General features: G+C 31.5%; 1 protein-coding gene across 1 annotated transcript in view; it reads right to left on the bottom strand.

Moving 5' to 3' along the window:
- lost (methenyltetrahydrofolate synthase domain-containing protein lost) overlaps positions 1–17340 on the bottom strand; it is a 204902-nt gene that overhangs the window by 64631 nt on the left and 122931 nt on the right. Inside the window, exon 6 of the mRNA XM_072523177.1 lies at positions 12638–12916. Coding sequence (XP_072379278.1) covers positions 12655–12916 — 262 coding nt within the window. The 3' untranslated portion in view covers positions 12638–12654. The remainder of the gene's footprint in view (positions 1–12637; positions 12917–17340) is intronic.

The following is a 17340-nucleotide window of genomic DNA, read 5'->3' as shown; positions in this document are numbered from 1 at the left end:
ATATACCCTGAACGGTTTATATGGGCTCCTTATTTTTATCTACTGTTTGTAGACAGTGGAATGTCATACGCATTACACTGTGTAACAGAGGATATCATATTACCTGGTATAACTAAGTACTAAAATGTAACTGGTTCTTTAAAAAACAGGTATGTAGATACAAAAGGATTTTGAGCTTATTATTGAATGGAATGTTCGCTTGCATAGAAAATTTTGTTTTTTCTGTATTTTTAAAGATGTTGTTTTTTTATTTAATATAATTTTATTAGTTCAATGCCGAACTTGATGTTTTTTTTAATTACAGAAATTTCGTAATATATTTTGTTTACGTGAGTATGTCTTTGTACATTTTATGTAAGCATCTGATTAATAAAAACTACTTTTATTTTATCCAATCTTCTGCGATATATTGTATAAAGCTTTTTTAATATTTTAGTTCTGGTCTTATTTGTGTACTACATATGATATCTCGATAAAAGGCTATCTCAAAATAAATATGGTTAGGTGCTACAATAGATATTTTTGTGTTAAAATGGGTAGTAGTGTGCACAAAAAGAAAGAATGGTTAATTTGTCTAACAAGGTATATTCGGCAGCAGAAGCATATAGTACAAGCGTCTATGTTTTAAGGGCGGAAGGAAGTGCGCCTCATTTTTAGCTGACAAGCTTGCGAAGAATATTATTTCTGGTCCTCAATTTACCTTTTAGTTTTAAACAATAATCTGTGACTGACCCGGTGTGATACAAACTATTTTCAAGGAATTTATAGGAAGTCTACAGTTCAATGATTTTATGACAAGATTGGATGTTCAGTTTTGTGAAAACGTCTATGTTGAGGAAATTGAAGGAACACCCACGAGTTTTTCAGGGGGTTTGGCTGAAAATTGATTCATAGTTTATTTTTATTGTGCAATATTATGTGTCTCGTCTATATAATAGAAGTCCTAGTATCTACCGGTATGGATCGTTTGTTTGTGTAAATGTTATACAGTGTAGGTGCCTTTATGCTACCCCAAGCGAGACCGTTCTTCATCTGCTATTCTTACCAGTGAGTGATACAAAAAATATTCTCTTATGTTGGCATACGCAGACAATGTAAGTGAGCTTGTTATCTAAGGGGATATCATATAGTTTTTGGAGAAATATTCTGTAATTTAAGGTGTCGTAAGCGGCATTTAGATTGAAAAATACCACCCCTGATACCGGATATTTTTCGTACCAGGTCTTTTTTTTTGCTAGGTTTAAGCAAGGTAACAACTTTGGCTTGTCTCTAAATTTTGGGTATCTCCATAATTTGAATACAGTTGTTCATCATCCGGATAAGCCATTGTAGAGTGTTTTTGGTCCAGGTTTCGTAATAAGCTTTGTGCTCGTATCCTCAATGTCGGTAGTTGTATTAGTTTTCATTAAATATGTAGATGGTGGATCCAAGCTCAACATCGTTAAAAGGTTCTCTCGGCTGACTGGTTTTGTCCTTTCTTACTTTAAGTTATTCTTTGCTTCTTTTCCGACAGAAATAGCATGTCTATATCTATGATGTGGTTTTCAGCGATCAGCTATATACCAAATACCTTAAGTTAGGCCCTATATGTGTTTCCTGCACTAGAAGTAAGTTACATTCGTGTTTAGCTCATATGTCTGATAAGTTTAAGTAAAGTAAAGTTTCTTGATCTCTAGATATACCCTTAACAGTTATAGACATATGTTATTAGAATATTTGGTCATAAAAAGGACCAATTTGACAAAATCATATTAAAGGGGTGACTGAAGAATTAGCCGATTAATTAATTCATCATTACCCGGGGTATGCCCGATTGCAGTGATCTTATTAGTACTTCAATCTTCCTTAACGCTCGTTCTTTGAATCCCATAAGTAATGCCTAATCTTTTACTTTTTATTAAAAATTTAAATTTTACATGCCGTGTATTACTTTTTGACGATATTTCGAATCAGATTTGTATAGTAATAATTTTAGGTATTAAAGAGCCTCTTTATGAAAATTAAATAAGTTTGTGATATCGGTCGCAACTCATATCTAGATAATAACAAAATAAACAGTTAAAATAAGTGTAAACAATTTCAACTACATATATCCTCGCCACTGTTCAGGTGATGGGTTTATCACAGATTATCAAAGATTACATTTTAATTCAATGTTACGTTTACGTATTTTCAATATTAAAAAAGTAGGAAAAGACATGTTTATGCTTTTATTTTTTTAAATCTATTCTATTTTCTTTTTAGAGTTCCATCTTTTTTGGACGACCTGTGTTCTTTTTTTAATTGGGCACTTGTCCAAAGCTATGACAAATACTCTGTCCTCTACTATTCTACATTAATCTAACTGATTCATTATTTTCTCTAAACACTCTGTCCTCTGCTATTCTACATTAATATGACTGATTTATTTTATCTTTCTTGCAGCAATTTTAATGTTTATCCTGTGTCTTCTTCTTCTTCTTCTTCTTTTTATATAGACATGACTGTCATTTTTCAATGTGCCTCCAGTAAGTTGCCGTTCCATCGTTTTCGTGATCTTCCTACTGATCGTCTTCCTACGGGTTTACCGTCTCTTGCCGTCTTTACTACTCTATTTGTTGTCATTCGGCTTATACGATCGTTCCATTCTACTTTTCTATTTCTTAACCAGTTCTTGATGTTCTCCACCTTGCATCTACGTCGTATATTTGTACTTTTAGCTCTGTCCCATAGTGTCTTACCATCAATTTTTCTAAGTGTTTTCATCTCTGATGTTTCTAATATCCTTTTTGTCCTCTCTGTGTCAGGTCTTGTTTCTGCCGCGTATGTCATTGGTCTGATGACTGTTTGGTAAATTCTGCCTTTCGTTTCTTTCCCGATAGTTTTATTGCTTCATATTGTTTCATTTAGGCAGCATGCGGCTCTGTTTGCTCTATTCACTGGATCTTCTACTTTAGTTTCGAGCTTTCCGTAGCTAAATAATGTGATGGCTAGATATTTAAACTCCATCACTTGTTCTATTATCTGACCTTTCAGCTCCAATTAACATCTTAGTAAATTTGCTGTTGTAACCATGAATTTTGTCTCTTTTGGGGAAATTAACATGTTCAATTTTCTGGCAGTTATATGAAATTGGTGCAGCATACGTTGTAAATCATCTTCATTTTGAAAGAGTAGTATTGCGTCGTTTGCACAGCAGATTATTTTAATTTGTTTTTCTTCCATTTGGTATCTTTTTTTAGTTCTTACTTTTTTATTATTTCATCCATAATCAGGTTGAACAATAGAGGACTCAGGAAATATCCCTGTCTTATCCCATTATCAGCTTTATTAGGGTCGGTTGGTTCTTCTTCTACTTTTACTTTTATTGTGTTATTTTGGTATATATTTTCGGTCGTTTTGATTTTTCCTAGAGGTATCTCTCTTGCGTACAATAAGTGGATAACGTTTTTTAATTTGTGTTTCTTCTGCATATAATTATTTCTTCTGTGTATTAAAAGTTAAATTTTTGGAGCTTTTGGAAGTTTTTGATTTTATTATTGAATGCGACGATTTTCAAAGTGATGATATCTCGATCTGTGAAGCAATCGGTTTGAAAACTTTATTAAATGATTATTCTTTTAACATACTTTTAAATATTTTTAAGAAAGTGTTTACCCAAACCGATTTGATATTCAATGTTGTTCAAAATCAGTGAACTGACATTATTCATTCCAAAAATAGAATAACAAGACTGGTGCAAAATCTCAGAGACCTCGATGGAGACAGCAAAGTGAAACAACTTTATTATTATTAAACACATTATATTTTCTAGTAAAATAATCATGATTTTACAGCAGGACAAATTTTCTACTGTTGGTAATCAAAACATCATTTACGTACCACCAGGTTCCCTATGTCGGTATCCAGCAAAATCCTTGTAGTAACGATACAGGAAACAAAACATCAGACATATAAAATAAATAAACCAGAGATCTAATAAAATACAAATTCTCGATTCAAATAGTTAAAAAATTAACGAACAGCTTACCAAAATAGATATAACGTCCATTTAACATGTCGTTAACGGTCCAATGTACAAAGCAGCTCCTAACATAATGCTGATGATATCGATTTCATAAGAAACTAAAACATCAACGAAGTAAAAACCAAATACAAGCAAATACACAGAAGACACCAATTAAATAAATCTAGATAAAACAAAAAAGTCTACAACTGCAATTTCGAAAGTATGGAACACTTAAATATTATTGGATCAATAATCACAGTTAATAATACCGTCACTGAAGGAATAAAGAGCATAATACAAACTTCAGACCTATTTTAATATATTGATGCAAATTAGGAAGAATGAATAAAACAAATAAGGCCTTATTAGTAAAATGCTACAAATCCGTATAGATTAAGAACAGATACTGAATGAAGAAAGCTCTTATAATGATATTCGGATATCTCAAAAAGTTAATATTTCATTTGATTGCAGATATGTAGAAGACCGATCAACGTGGAGAAAAGTTGTAGTTAAAAGAAAGGAGAAACAGTGACAAAAGCAACAAAAATGGGCCAATGGTTCAGAGCTGCTCGAAAATCTTGATTGGAAAGAATTAATATTGAAAATATAAGAAATACAATGGAATTAACATACACTATATACGCTATAATAACTAGAAAACTTATATGATACGGATATAAACAGAAAAAGTTTAATGAAACAATAAACTACCCAATATGTGTTATGAGTGAGAACGATATGAATAAATAAAATGACGAAAGCCATAGCAAAAAGAGTAGTGAATAAAAAATGAAGAAGTACCTTGTGGATAACATGTGCTTAGATAGGAACGAATGGAAATGAAGATTCAGAAGACGACAAAGAAATAGGTAAAGAAAAAGTACTTTTACTTGCTGTTGAATTATTTCATATTATGTCGCGATTTGAACCTTTGAATTGAACGTTATTTTACTGTCGTTTTGAAATTATAAACTTTCTAGTGGGTATCTTTATGTCTTTATTACCAATTGTTATTAACATGCGTTTATGAATCATCATATATATCATTATTATATTATATGTATATCTTTTTATAGTTTCAACTTTATAACGTTGTGTATTATAAAAGTATTCTATTTCTTTTTATCGTAGTAAGTCATTACTCAGACAAAATATTTCGGTGTCTTATGGTAACTTGATTCTGTAATAAAATTCATGGCAGACGACAAGCGGTTTCATAACCACTAAACATATCTATTTCTTTATTGTTTCCGTATATATTATGTTTTACAGTTATGATATTATGGTCGGTCTAATTGTTTTAAAAATTTTGTCGCTTGTATAAGCTTTAACTGTAATAATAATTTTATAGACGTTAATCATTTAGAAGTAAATGTATATATAATTTTTTTTCTGTCACTTGGTTTAAATATAGTTCTTATTATATATATATATATATATATATATATATATATATATATATATATATATATATATATATATATATATATATATATATATATATATATATATATATGTATGTGCAGAAAATAACACTTATTTCAGTTCGTACGATTTGCGGTAATTTATTTAATGTTAATTCTGGAATTTCACGTTTATACTCAGTTTCTGTTGTTCCGCTTATTTATCTGAGAGATGTTACTTTTTTTTCTTGTTATTATTTCTCTTTATAAGCAATTTTACTTGTTCATTGGCGGAATAATACCTCTATGGAAGGTTATCACTTCATCTTTTGCGCGATTGTCCGATACTTCTTCTGCCGATTCGTGACTTATCTCTTGCAATTTTGACGTCACGGGTCTCCTCCATTCTGCTTATGCGATTATTCCATTCTTTTTTTCTATTTTGTGTCAATTCATTTATACACTTTACGTTACATTTTCTTCTAATGTCTTCACTTCTCTTTTGATTTCTCAGCGTATTTCCTATAATTGTTCTCAGTACTCTCATCTCTGCCTTTTCCATTATTCTTTGCGTTGTGGCTGTGTCGGGTCTTGTTTCTGAGGCATATGTCATTATATGTCTTACACTGGCTTTATAAATTGATATCATCTCAGTGTTAATGTGTCTGTTTAGCCATATAGTGTTATTAAGGCATCCTGCCAGTCTATTTGCTTTTAGTACTTGATCTCTCACTTCTTTGTCCAGTCTCCGTAGCTAGACAGTGTAATTCCCAGGTATTTTATTTCCATTATTTGTGCAATACTGATGCCATCAATTTCTATTTTACATCTAGTTGGTTCTTTGCTGACTACTATTGTTTTAGTTTTCTGAGATGAAATTGTCATAATAAATTCATAATGCCAGGTATTTTATTTCCATTACCTATGTGGTTATTCCATTCTTTTTTTCTATTTTGTATCCATTCATTTATACACTATACGTTACATTTTCTTTTCGATTTCTCAGAGTATTTCCTGTAATTCTTCTCAGTACTCTCATCTCTGCCGCGTCCATTATTCTTTGCGTTGTGGCTGTGTCGGGTCTTGTTTCTGCTAATGCCATTTAATTTCTATTTTACATCTGTGGTCCTTTGCTGACTACTATTGTTTTAGTTTTCTGAGATGAGATTGTCATATTAAATTCTTTTGCTCTTATGTTAAATTTGTGGACCAGTCTTTGCAAACTATCTTCATCTTGGGCTATTAATATTGCGTCATCTATGTAACGGAGTATTTTAATTTCTTTGTTTCCCATTCTGTATCCTCTTCGTTTGTTAACGCTTTTGATGATTTGATCCATGATCAAATTGAAGAGCATGGGGCTAAATCTCAACGAATCCCCTTGTCTTATTCTGCTGCCTATTTCTATAGATTCTGTAAGTTGTCCCTCTATTCTGACTTCAATTTTGTTGTTTTGGTCGATGTTTTCGATAGTTTTTATAATATTTAGGGGAGCTTCTCTATTATACAGAAGATGGATTACATCTTTCAGTCTTACTCTGTAAAACGCTTTCTTTAGGTCAATCAGACACAGGAATGCTGGTCTATTATACTTCAGTGATTTCTCAGTATTTTGCTTTATCGCGAATTTTGCATCTGTACACGATCTACCACTAAAAAAACCCGGTTGTTCATCTGCTAAACTTATATTGTGATTAATTAGCACTTGTAAAATTTTAGTTGTAAGTTTTAGCGTAGTATTTAACAAGTTTATACCTCTGTAGTTTTTTGTCTGTTTTTATCTCCTTTTTTAAATAGTAGAGTTAGTTCGCTCCTTCTCCATTCTTCCGGCATTTTATTGTGTTTTATAATTTTATTAATTAATGTTGTTAATTTTTCATTCATTTGTCATTGCTGCTCCACAATATTTCAGTATTCGTTTGGTATCCCGTCTTTACCTGCTGCTTTTCTGTTCCTCAGGTTTTCAAGTATTTTCCGAACTTCCTGTACATTTATATTAAGTTCTTTATATGTTGTAATTTCTTATGTTTCCGGTTCTAGCGTCGTTTGTTTTTCTCCTGTATATAGCTTTTTTAGGTAGTCAATCCACGTATCATTTTCTATGTATTTTAGTTCTATTAGCTACTTTACCTCCGTTCTTTGACGTCTGATGAAGCGCTATATTTCCTTTTGCAGAAGAGAAAAATTATGTTCCATTTCTTTCGAAAAACGTTCCCAATGACCATTTTTTATTTTTCTTATAAGTGCATGTGTTTCGTTTCTAATTGTCTTGTAATTATGTTATGCCTCTTGTGTTTTGGTTGACATGTATTTCAGGTAAGCTTTTTTGTTTTCTTTACATTTTTCCTTCACTTTATTTATATTTCTTTTACCAAGAACTTTCTTGGCCGAGGCTAAGGTATTAGACTTAACTTTTGCCCAGCTTTCTTCGACTCCATCACTTTCTATGATATAGGTTTTTCTGTTTTTTTTCGGTTCTTCTTTTCTGGAATAGGTATCTTGTGGAGTCATCCTGTAAGCTTTCGACTTTTATCTTTGTGGTGTATTTCGGTGTTTTGTTATCACATATATGTGTTTTCATTCGGCACAATACCAATTTGTGATCGCTTTCTATTTCTGCTGATGTTAGTGCTCTCTATTTAACAGAATATAGTCTATAATAGATCTTTGTCCTCTACTGTTTTCAAAAATGTATTTGTATTGTTCTTTGTGAGGGAAAAACGTATTATTATTACGTATCTGGTTTTTGCTGCAAAGGTCCGTTAGAAGGTTTCCGTTTTCATTTCTGATATTTTCGTTATATCGCTGTTTTATCCCTGGAACTAAATCATTGCCAACACGGGCGTTAAAATCACCCATAATGATTTTATATTTATCATTTGGGGTCTCGTTTATTACAGTCTGAACGTGTTCGTAGAAGTTTTCCCTTGTGGTGGTATCGTTGTTGTTCTCTGGTGCATGAATTGCTATCACATTCAGAGGTTTGACATCCAGTTTAATTTTTACACTTACTATTTTTATACTTGGTGTAAAAAATTTTTGTGTACTAACAGAGCGACTCCTTCTTTGGCTCTGGTTTCTTTGGCAACACCACTGTAAATCATGAGATGGTCATCTATAATAATTTGACCCTTTTCCTTTTTTCTTTGTACCTTTAAGCGCACACATGTCTATATTTTTTTTCTACAAGCTCTTTTGTAATTTTCTGCTCTCTTGTAGAGACTTTACGTTCAAAGCACCGATGCGAAGTGTATTTCTCGTTTACCACAAATTCGTTGTCCTCTTTCTCCCGTTAGTCATCGTAATGAAATCATTCCTGTCCCGAGGCATAATTCTGTTTCTATGAGCTGTATGGTTTTAAAGTCTATCAGTAGAGTGCTAAACGGGCTGTGGACCCCCTCCTCCTTTATTTGGGCTTGGGACCGGCAACAGTTCTGTCGAGCTACTCGATCTACCCAACAAAACTGCAGGCGGATTTGAGATATGTTACTTAAGGATGTACTTAACCTGTATTAATTCTTTGATCTGTTTTTTGTTCTCTTTCAGATCTGTTTTATATTAGGTAAATTCTTATTTCATTCCTTAGGTAAATTCTTATTTCAAACCCTCCGGCGCACTTTCAGGTCTACATATTATATAAGTGTTTTATTTTTCTTTTCATTTTACTTTTACCTCTTTTTATACTTACTTTACTTTCCGTGTCCGGAACACCAACAGCTTTAAATTTTGTATTTCCAATGGTTGGCTACATAGATGGCCCTGTCATTCGCTAAAAATAGATCTTCTTCTGTGTAGGTCTCTCTCATATCTGTGCATGCTAGTAGATTTTTTGTGGTAACAAACTTTATAATCTTACCGAAGGGGCTTCTAATTTCAGAAACTGTTACACGATTACTCTATTTGATATACGTACATTTATGTACTAAATGTTTTAATGCCAATGCATTTTAATAAAAAATACTAATTAATAAAAACGGAAATTTTCGCTTTTCCAAGTTTATAATACACACTTTCTTATGTTTGAAAATATATAAAGCAAGTAATATAAATTACCGCCTTGCTTATTAAAACTAAAAAGTAAAATAAAGGTATATGTCGGTTAACAATTTATATTTAACTACATAAATTAGCAAAATAGTCCTCAAATTCCTCCATAATTAAATTGATGAATATTGAAATAAATTTCAAGTTCCAGAATGTACCTGCTGTAAAATTTGGAAATCTACTACTAATACAATTATTGGCAACATCGCAGGAGTTTAGAAGTATATGCAATATCGTAAATACGGATCCCAAAAATGGTTTATCCTTTTGTGGAGTCCACTTAATCCTACGTGTTGGTCGGAGTCTACATAAAGCGCTACTCAGATAATAAAATACACGGTGTATATTCTACTGGAGTTAGTATAATACCGTTTTAGAACGGAGCTTACATTAACCGCTAGATGTATATATATATATATATATATATATATATATATATATATATATATATATATATATATATATATATATATAAGAATTACTGGATATTAGTGACTGTCAATATAAACAAACAACACAGTTTATTAGGGTTGCAGTCAGAAAATTGGCCGGGATGTTAATGAAACACTCTTATGACTTTTCGTCTAGCTTTCGGAATCGTTTTGTTCCTTTTTCAAGACTCTATAATAAGAAAAAAGTGTAAATATTTATAAAATATCACAAATCTTCAGTGCAACTTACTAGTCGTTGAGATTATTTACAAAAGCATAGACACTCAACATTAATAACAACACACATAAAATATAAAATAGTGGACAAAATACATTTAAAATTCTTTAAAATTTAGGTACAAGTAGTAAAAATTTTGTTGTCATGTTGTACTGGTGTGTTTTAACTCTGGCACATAGAGAACAAAAAGAAAAAATCCTATGATTAAAAAGTAATTAGGTGTACTTAATATCATATTTCTTTTTAAGAAATACTAGAGGCCCATCTTAGGTGATTTTAATTTTTAAACCTGTCTTAATGGTATGCAACATGTTATGCATATAACTGTAATTTGTGTGGGTACGGGTGTAGGTAGATATTAATTTTATTTTGGATGTTTTTCCAGTAAGTAACAATAAATGTTGCTCAGTTTATCTATGTCTGACTTTTTATTGATGCAAGTAGTACTCGATTTTATGGAACACATTTCCAAGAAAACACGTTTTGAATGGGAATTTTGGCAAAGGAAAAGAACAATATGCATCTTTTGTTGTAATTTTTGTTTTTTTTTTCAAAATCTGTACATTTTCAAAATCAAAAGAATGGCTATTTTCTGGATAATTTTTGGCTAATGCTGTTGTGTTTAATGCATTGGTCTGTATACTATGTTTGTGTGCAACAACTCTTCTATGCATGTATTGGTGTGTCTGTCCAATATATGTTGAATTACAGTCTTTACAATTTATTTATTATAAAGACTGTAATTCAGTTGTAAAATTAATTGTAAAGACTGTAATTCAACATGTATTGGGCAAACACGCCAATACCTGCATAGAAGAGTTACTATTAGTGGTATAGAATACTATTAGTGGTGGGGTCCTCAAGTTCAACAGTGCACTGTAAGTGAGAATCAAACCCTATGAACAAAGACAAGGTGGCCTGTATCTTGTCTGGAGGTAAGGCTAGTAATAGGTCATCAACATACCGCTTAATATAAGGGACTTGGAAATCCAAAAGATTCAAACGGTCAGACACTAAATCATCCAGTACAAAGTTAACTGAGATGGGAGAGATTGAGGAACCCATAGGTGTCCCAAAAATTTGTAGATAGTATTTGTCATAAAGACTAAAAAATTGGTGTCAAATACTAATTGTAACAGTTCTGCAAATACATCCCAGGACACAGGACAGTTAGGTTGGATGAAGTTCCAGTGATTTCTTAGGGAAGTAATGACACTAGATAGAGGTAAATTGGTGAAAAGAGATACCACATCAAAACTCACTAAAATGTAACCTTGTGGAAGTTTGAAGTCATTGATAAATTCACTAAAATGAAAAGAATCTACAATATTACTGCTTGAAAAATACCGAAGGAATGGAAAATGGGCTACTTAAGCTCCATACATAAAAAGGGAAACAAAAAACCCCAATAATTATAGGGGAATGTGTGTTACACCTTTTGTAGGTAGGTTGTGTGGGAACATCATTAAAGAAAGGATGGAAGAATAGCTGCGAACTTTAGAAGAACACAGTGGTTTTCATCCAAGACGCTCATGTAATGATAATATATTCTCTATAAAACAGCTCATAGAAAATACAATAGCATTCAACGCTGACTTGCAGATTGTATTCGTGGACGTTCAAAAGGCCTATGATAATATCCCAGTCAGCAACCTATACAAAGCAGTAGAAAATCACGGAGCAAATAACACTTACATAAATGCATAAATGTAGAACAAAAATCGTACCGTAACTCAGAACCGCTTAAAGTCGAGAAGGACTTCGACGAGGACGCTGCCTGTCACCAATTTTATTTAAACTTTAGATATATGAAACACTAAAAAACTAGAACAAGAAATTTAAACAGATGGGAGTAAAATTTTGACGACACAGCTTTTTGTACGTCGATGATCAAATCATTTTAGCAGAAGACAAAGACGACATTATGATAAGACGGAAATTAATTATGATAAAACGCAATACATGGTCATTGGAAACACCACAGAAGACCTGAATAATTATTCAATAAAACATTCAAATTAATAAAAATACTTGAGAATAATAAATACTGGATCAGATGAAATGAATACAATATAGGAAGAAAAGACACGACAATTACCCTCGATTATATGGAGCAACGATATAAAACTAAACACCAAATCTTTAAGACAATAGTGCAAAGCTGCTCAATCTATGGATCAGAGAAGATAGAATAAATGTAATGGAAATGATGTCTTGGAGAAGAAGCTGCAGATTAGCATCAATGAAAAAGTGCAAAATGAACGCAGAAGAAGAAAAATTGCTCTAGTATGGACATATGCACAGGATGGATGAGATAAGAATAAGGCTGAGAACTTTGAAATGGAAACCAAATTAAAAGATGCAAAGAGAACGTCCTAGAGTACAGTGAAAAGGGCAAATGGAAAAAGGAAAACCTCACTAAAGATATATCGTCACTAAAGAAGAAATGGCGAAATGTAAACGGCAAACAGAATATGATGTGTAAAGCCACAGTTAAGTAAGTAATATTAGAAAAACGAAATATACTCACCTTAAAATGTTGTCCGGTTAAACGGCAGTAACATCAACAGTCTCAATTCTGGTAATGGGCTCCATTACCTGAACGTTTAAATTCTCCTCTGGTTTTGTAGGGTTCAGTTTAAGCTCCTGAATAATTTCTATAACGTTGTTAATGGCATCTGAATCATCATTTTCTTTTTTATAATTCTTTTTGGCGTAATGAAGAAAGCAGATACCTCTATAACCTCGCCATGTTATATTAGTAGGTTTAATTCCTTTTTCTTTTAAGAGTTCTTTAAATTCCCTGGGTCTGCAATATATGTCATTTTCAACAGATCAAAATAATAAAAATTACATTTTAATCATTATATTTAGATTTCAACGACTACCTATTTTACTTGTAAGAAAATTGAGGCATTCGAAATGTGGCTTTATCTTAGAATCCTGAAGATATCCTATACCGACCACTTTACTAACCAGGATGTTTTATCAAGAATGCAAAAAGAAAGAGTTGTTAACCACAATAAAAACAGCCAAAATTGAATACCTCGGTCACTGGTGCGGCCATTTCCTGGCTGAAAAATCTACGTACGTGGTTTAACACAACAAGCACAAATCTTTTCAGAGTCGCAGTTTGCAAAATACAAATTGCCATTATGGTCCCCAACATCCGAAACGGATCGGCACTACAAGAAGGACCTGTTTTACAATTTAAACATTTTTTACATTAATTTTAGTTAATTTTAATTTTATTAATATTAATACTATTATTTATTATTGAATTATCCTCCGATAGGGGCTGCACGACCTTGATGTAGGTTCGGAGACTTAAGCTGAATGTTTAGATAGGGTTGTAGTCTGGTGTAGGAAGTGGAACAAGTATGTGTGTGTGAATGAATGCGATCTCCCTAATAAGGAGCTCTCCGTTGAATGAAGGTACCCTTACTTATTTTTTATTATAATAAAAAAAGGTGTTTAAATTTATATTGCATAAATAATGGTTGTTCAGATATAAGAAAAATTTGATTTATTATTAATTAATATATTATTATTATTACAAAATATATTATTTCTATTTATCAATAGGTAAAATTCAATTTGTAGAATTCGTTTAACATTTTACGAATAATTATTAATAAAAATCAATTTAATAGTGGAATTATCAATTTTATAAGTTTTGAAATTTACTTTGTAGATATTTTCTATATAAGTAAAATTACTATTTGTTATACGGAAAATATTCAATAGTTAACATTATAAAATTACTTTAATTTAATAAGATTACTTAACCGGTTTCATAATTAATTTTTATCAATCATCAGATAATTTCAATTGATTATTATATTGAAAATAATTTTTTATTGTTTTTCATTCTAATATCAAACATTTATTCAATTAAAAATTAATTCGTAAAATATTTATATTTAAGAAAAAAATGTGATTTCAAAGTAAATATGACTTTAGTTTGAAAAAAAAAAACATCATATCATTTTAAAACTACAAAATATTCTATAAAAGATTCAGACTATGACGTAGAGTTTTATCAAATGTTTTAGAAAAGTTTTTCTAAATTTTTTTTCTTATCGGAAAAATCGTTTGAAAATTTTTGGAAAAAAATCATGGTATAACTTACAGAAAATGGAAACGATTCTACAAATTAGATTTTACCTCAAAAAATTACGAAAATTTTCATTTACGGAAATTTTTTTGGAAAATTTTGAGGAAAACTCTACTTGACGCTTTTCAGAATAGTAACAGAAGTGAGCATACAAATTTTCAAATTAATCGGTATAAAAATATCATAATAAAATCAGTTTGAAAATTGTTACCGACACCTAAAATGCGCAGGCAAGTGGTACATTTGACCCCGTTTTATGGCTCTCTGTACCAACCCGGCTGTCCCCGAGAGTTTTTAGGGGCTAAATATGGAGCCATGAAAATGGCGGACATATTACTTATCGTTAATTTCCCCAAAAAATTGCAACTTCACCCCTGTCCGCCACCCCATATGTATCCACTCTCGCGTCCGCCCTTTGTGATTTCGTCTATATTATAGTTATACCAACATCTTACTCTGGGCAAATTTTCAGCCATATTATCAATCGTTAATTTTTTCGAAAAAAAAAAATGACAACTTCATCCCTGTATAGCCACCCCCTGTACCACGAGGGGCGTCCGCCTGTAAGGCAAAGTCTTAACCCAGTTACAATGAATATATTCCAATAGAGAAATGTCATATTGCTGATCAGTTCAAAATTTCGGCTCTATCTCTCCGACTATTGCAAAATTGCTTTTTTATTTATCTCAAATGTATGACATTCAAGCCTATAAAATAACGAATCGAATGAGCCGTAGTAGGTTTTAGATCACTTAATTTGTTGCTGAGATACGTTAATTAGTTTATCCCATGACCTTCAACTTTGAATGCTCATAGGATTGCCAAAAAGAAAATGGTAGAGGGCTAATTATTGTTTCATTCTCTTCCTAAAGCCGTAAATTTTCATAATTCACTGGAAAATAATAAAAAAAAATTTAACCCGTTAAAAACAATTATTTATGAAGTTGTAAAATTGCAGTTATAAACATTTAGAGCTGCAGCGCCCTATGTACCCTACAAATTTCTAATTTGCAGATTATTGTAGCTAGCTTCGAGATTAAGATTAAAAAAAAAAGTTTTCTACGACCAATAGGAACCGAGTTAGCATAATTTTTTTAAAAAATCACAGGGGCTTTATTAATAACAATTAAGAAACGAATCTGGCGTCATTTACTACTTAAAAACCTATATTTTTAAGTATTTGTATTCTCCTTAAATTAAAATCATTATTTATTGTTAAAAATGACGAATAAAGTTTTCCTTTTTTCAATGTACCACCGAAACCTCATGTGGCAAACATTGCGGATGTCGTAAGCACGGTCTAAAATGTACGAGAATGTGCGAAAATTGTAATGGAGAGTTGCGAAAATTGTAATACTGCTGAATATGAACTAATGATGCAGAAAAAGAATGTGAGAGTGAGATGGATGTTTTAGATGAATTGTTATATGATATGAGGAAATTGTACAACCTACTAAAAAAAGAAAAATTAATAAAAATTAAGCATATTTCTGATTTTATAAATATTGAATCTGAATTTTAAAACCATATAAATAAATTACAATTATTTTACTGTTTATATCTTTGTTTTACTAATTTATTAATTCTATCAAAGTAATTTGCAATTTAAGATATACGTATATATGATGTTTATTTTAATTTATTAAACCAATCATTTAATTTCTCATGAAATTGTACTAAAAATCTAGTTTGACCAAAAGTTTTTAAAATCTATTTTTTTTTAGCTTTTTTTGGAAAATAGATTGTTTTTAAATAGAAATTTTAATCATTTGAATATTTTAACATAATTTTTCACTGATAAAAGATTACACAGCGAGGCAGAGTAAGTATTTAAAAAAAAAGATAAATACTGAAATAATAATAGTCTATATTTTAGAATTTTAATTTTTTTTAGAAATGGGTTTCATGGGGATGTTTTCAATAATAATTTGGTAGTAGATTACGTTTAATAGTATTGTAAAAGTAAAAGAATTGAAAAATAATGTTTAGTGGGGTTGGGGGTGGTTTGGTGGAAGTATTCCAGATGTTATTATTATTAATTTATTAATATTATTTCGACGAGCTACTCACATTCAAAAAAAATTATCCAAATCGGTTTATTTTTCACCGAGATATTGCAAATTTTTCCGAGCGTCGCAAGATTCGTTTCTTAATTGTTATTAATAAAGCCCCTGTGATTTAAAAAAAAAATATGCTAACTCGGCTCCTATTGGTCGTAGAAAACTCTTTTTTTTAATCTTCGTCTCGAAGCTAGCTACAATAATCTGCAAATTAGAAATTTGTAGGGTACATAGAGGGCGCTGCAGCTCTAAATGTTTATAACTGCAATTTTACAACTTAATAAATAATTGTTTTTAACGGATTAAAAATTGTTTTCATTATTTTCCAGTGGCATATGAAAATGTACGGCTTTAGGAAGAGAATGAAACAAGAATTAGCCCTCTACCATTTTTTTTTTGGCAATCCAATGATCATACAAAGTTGTGGGATAAACTAATTAACGTATCTCAGCAACAAATTAAGTGATCTAGGCCTACTACGGCTCATTCAATTCGTAATTTTATAGGCTTGCATGTAATATATTTGAATTAAAAAAAAAAAGCAATTTTGCAATAAATATTACGTTTTTTAATTTTGACCTTCGTTCGTCATTTTTGCAATAACAAATAAATTAAATTGAACGTATATCGGCTCAAAATGAAGGTCTTTTAGAGTACTTTCTAAAAGCGGTCTCAAAGGACCCACATCGGCATATTAACGAAGGAAGATGGAAACAAAACTTCCAACCTTTACGAAAGTGTCCTGACGTCCTGATGAAAACACACTTTCCCGGTTCTAGCGCCTCAACAGCACCAAACTGGACGGAAGAAGCAATCATACCCTCAATAAACGACTGGCATATCGCCAGAACAATGATTAATGAGGAAAAGGTAGAATGGGCCATATTGTGCTTCACCCCTTTCAAATCACCAGGGTCTGACGGCATATATCCAGCCCTACTACGGTGGGGACTGGATATCCTTCTGCCGCACCTTGTGGAAATATTCAGAGCCTCTTTGGCTCTGAGATATATTCTTAGGAAGTGGAGAGAGGTACGTGTGGTCTTCATACCAAAA

This window comes from Diabrotica undecimpunctata, chromosome 2 (assembly GCF_040954645.1).
Source record: "Diabrotica undecimpunctata isolate CICGRU chromosome 2, icDiaUnde3, whole genome shotgun sequence".
NCBI classification, from domain to species: domain Eukaryota; kingdom Metazoa; phylum Arthropoda; class Insecta; order Coleoptera; family Chrysomelidae; genus Diabrotica; species Diabrotica undecimpunctata.
The sequence above is the reverse complement of the archived record's forward strand: the minus strand, read 5'-3'. Positions and strand labels throughout refer to the sequence as shown.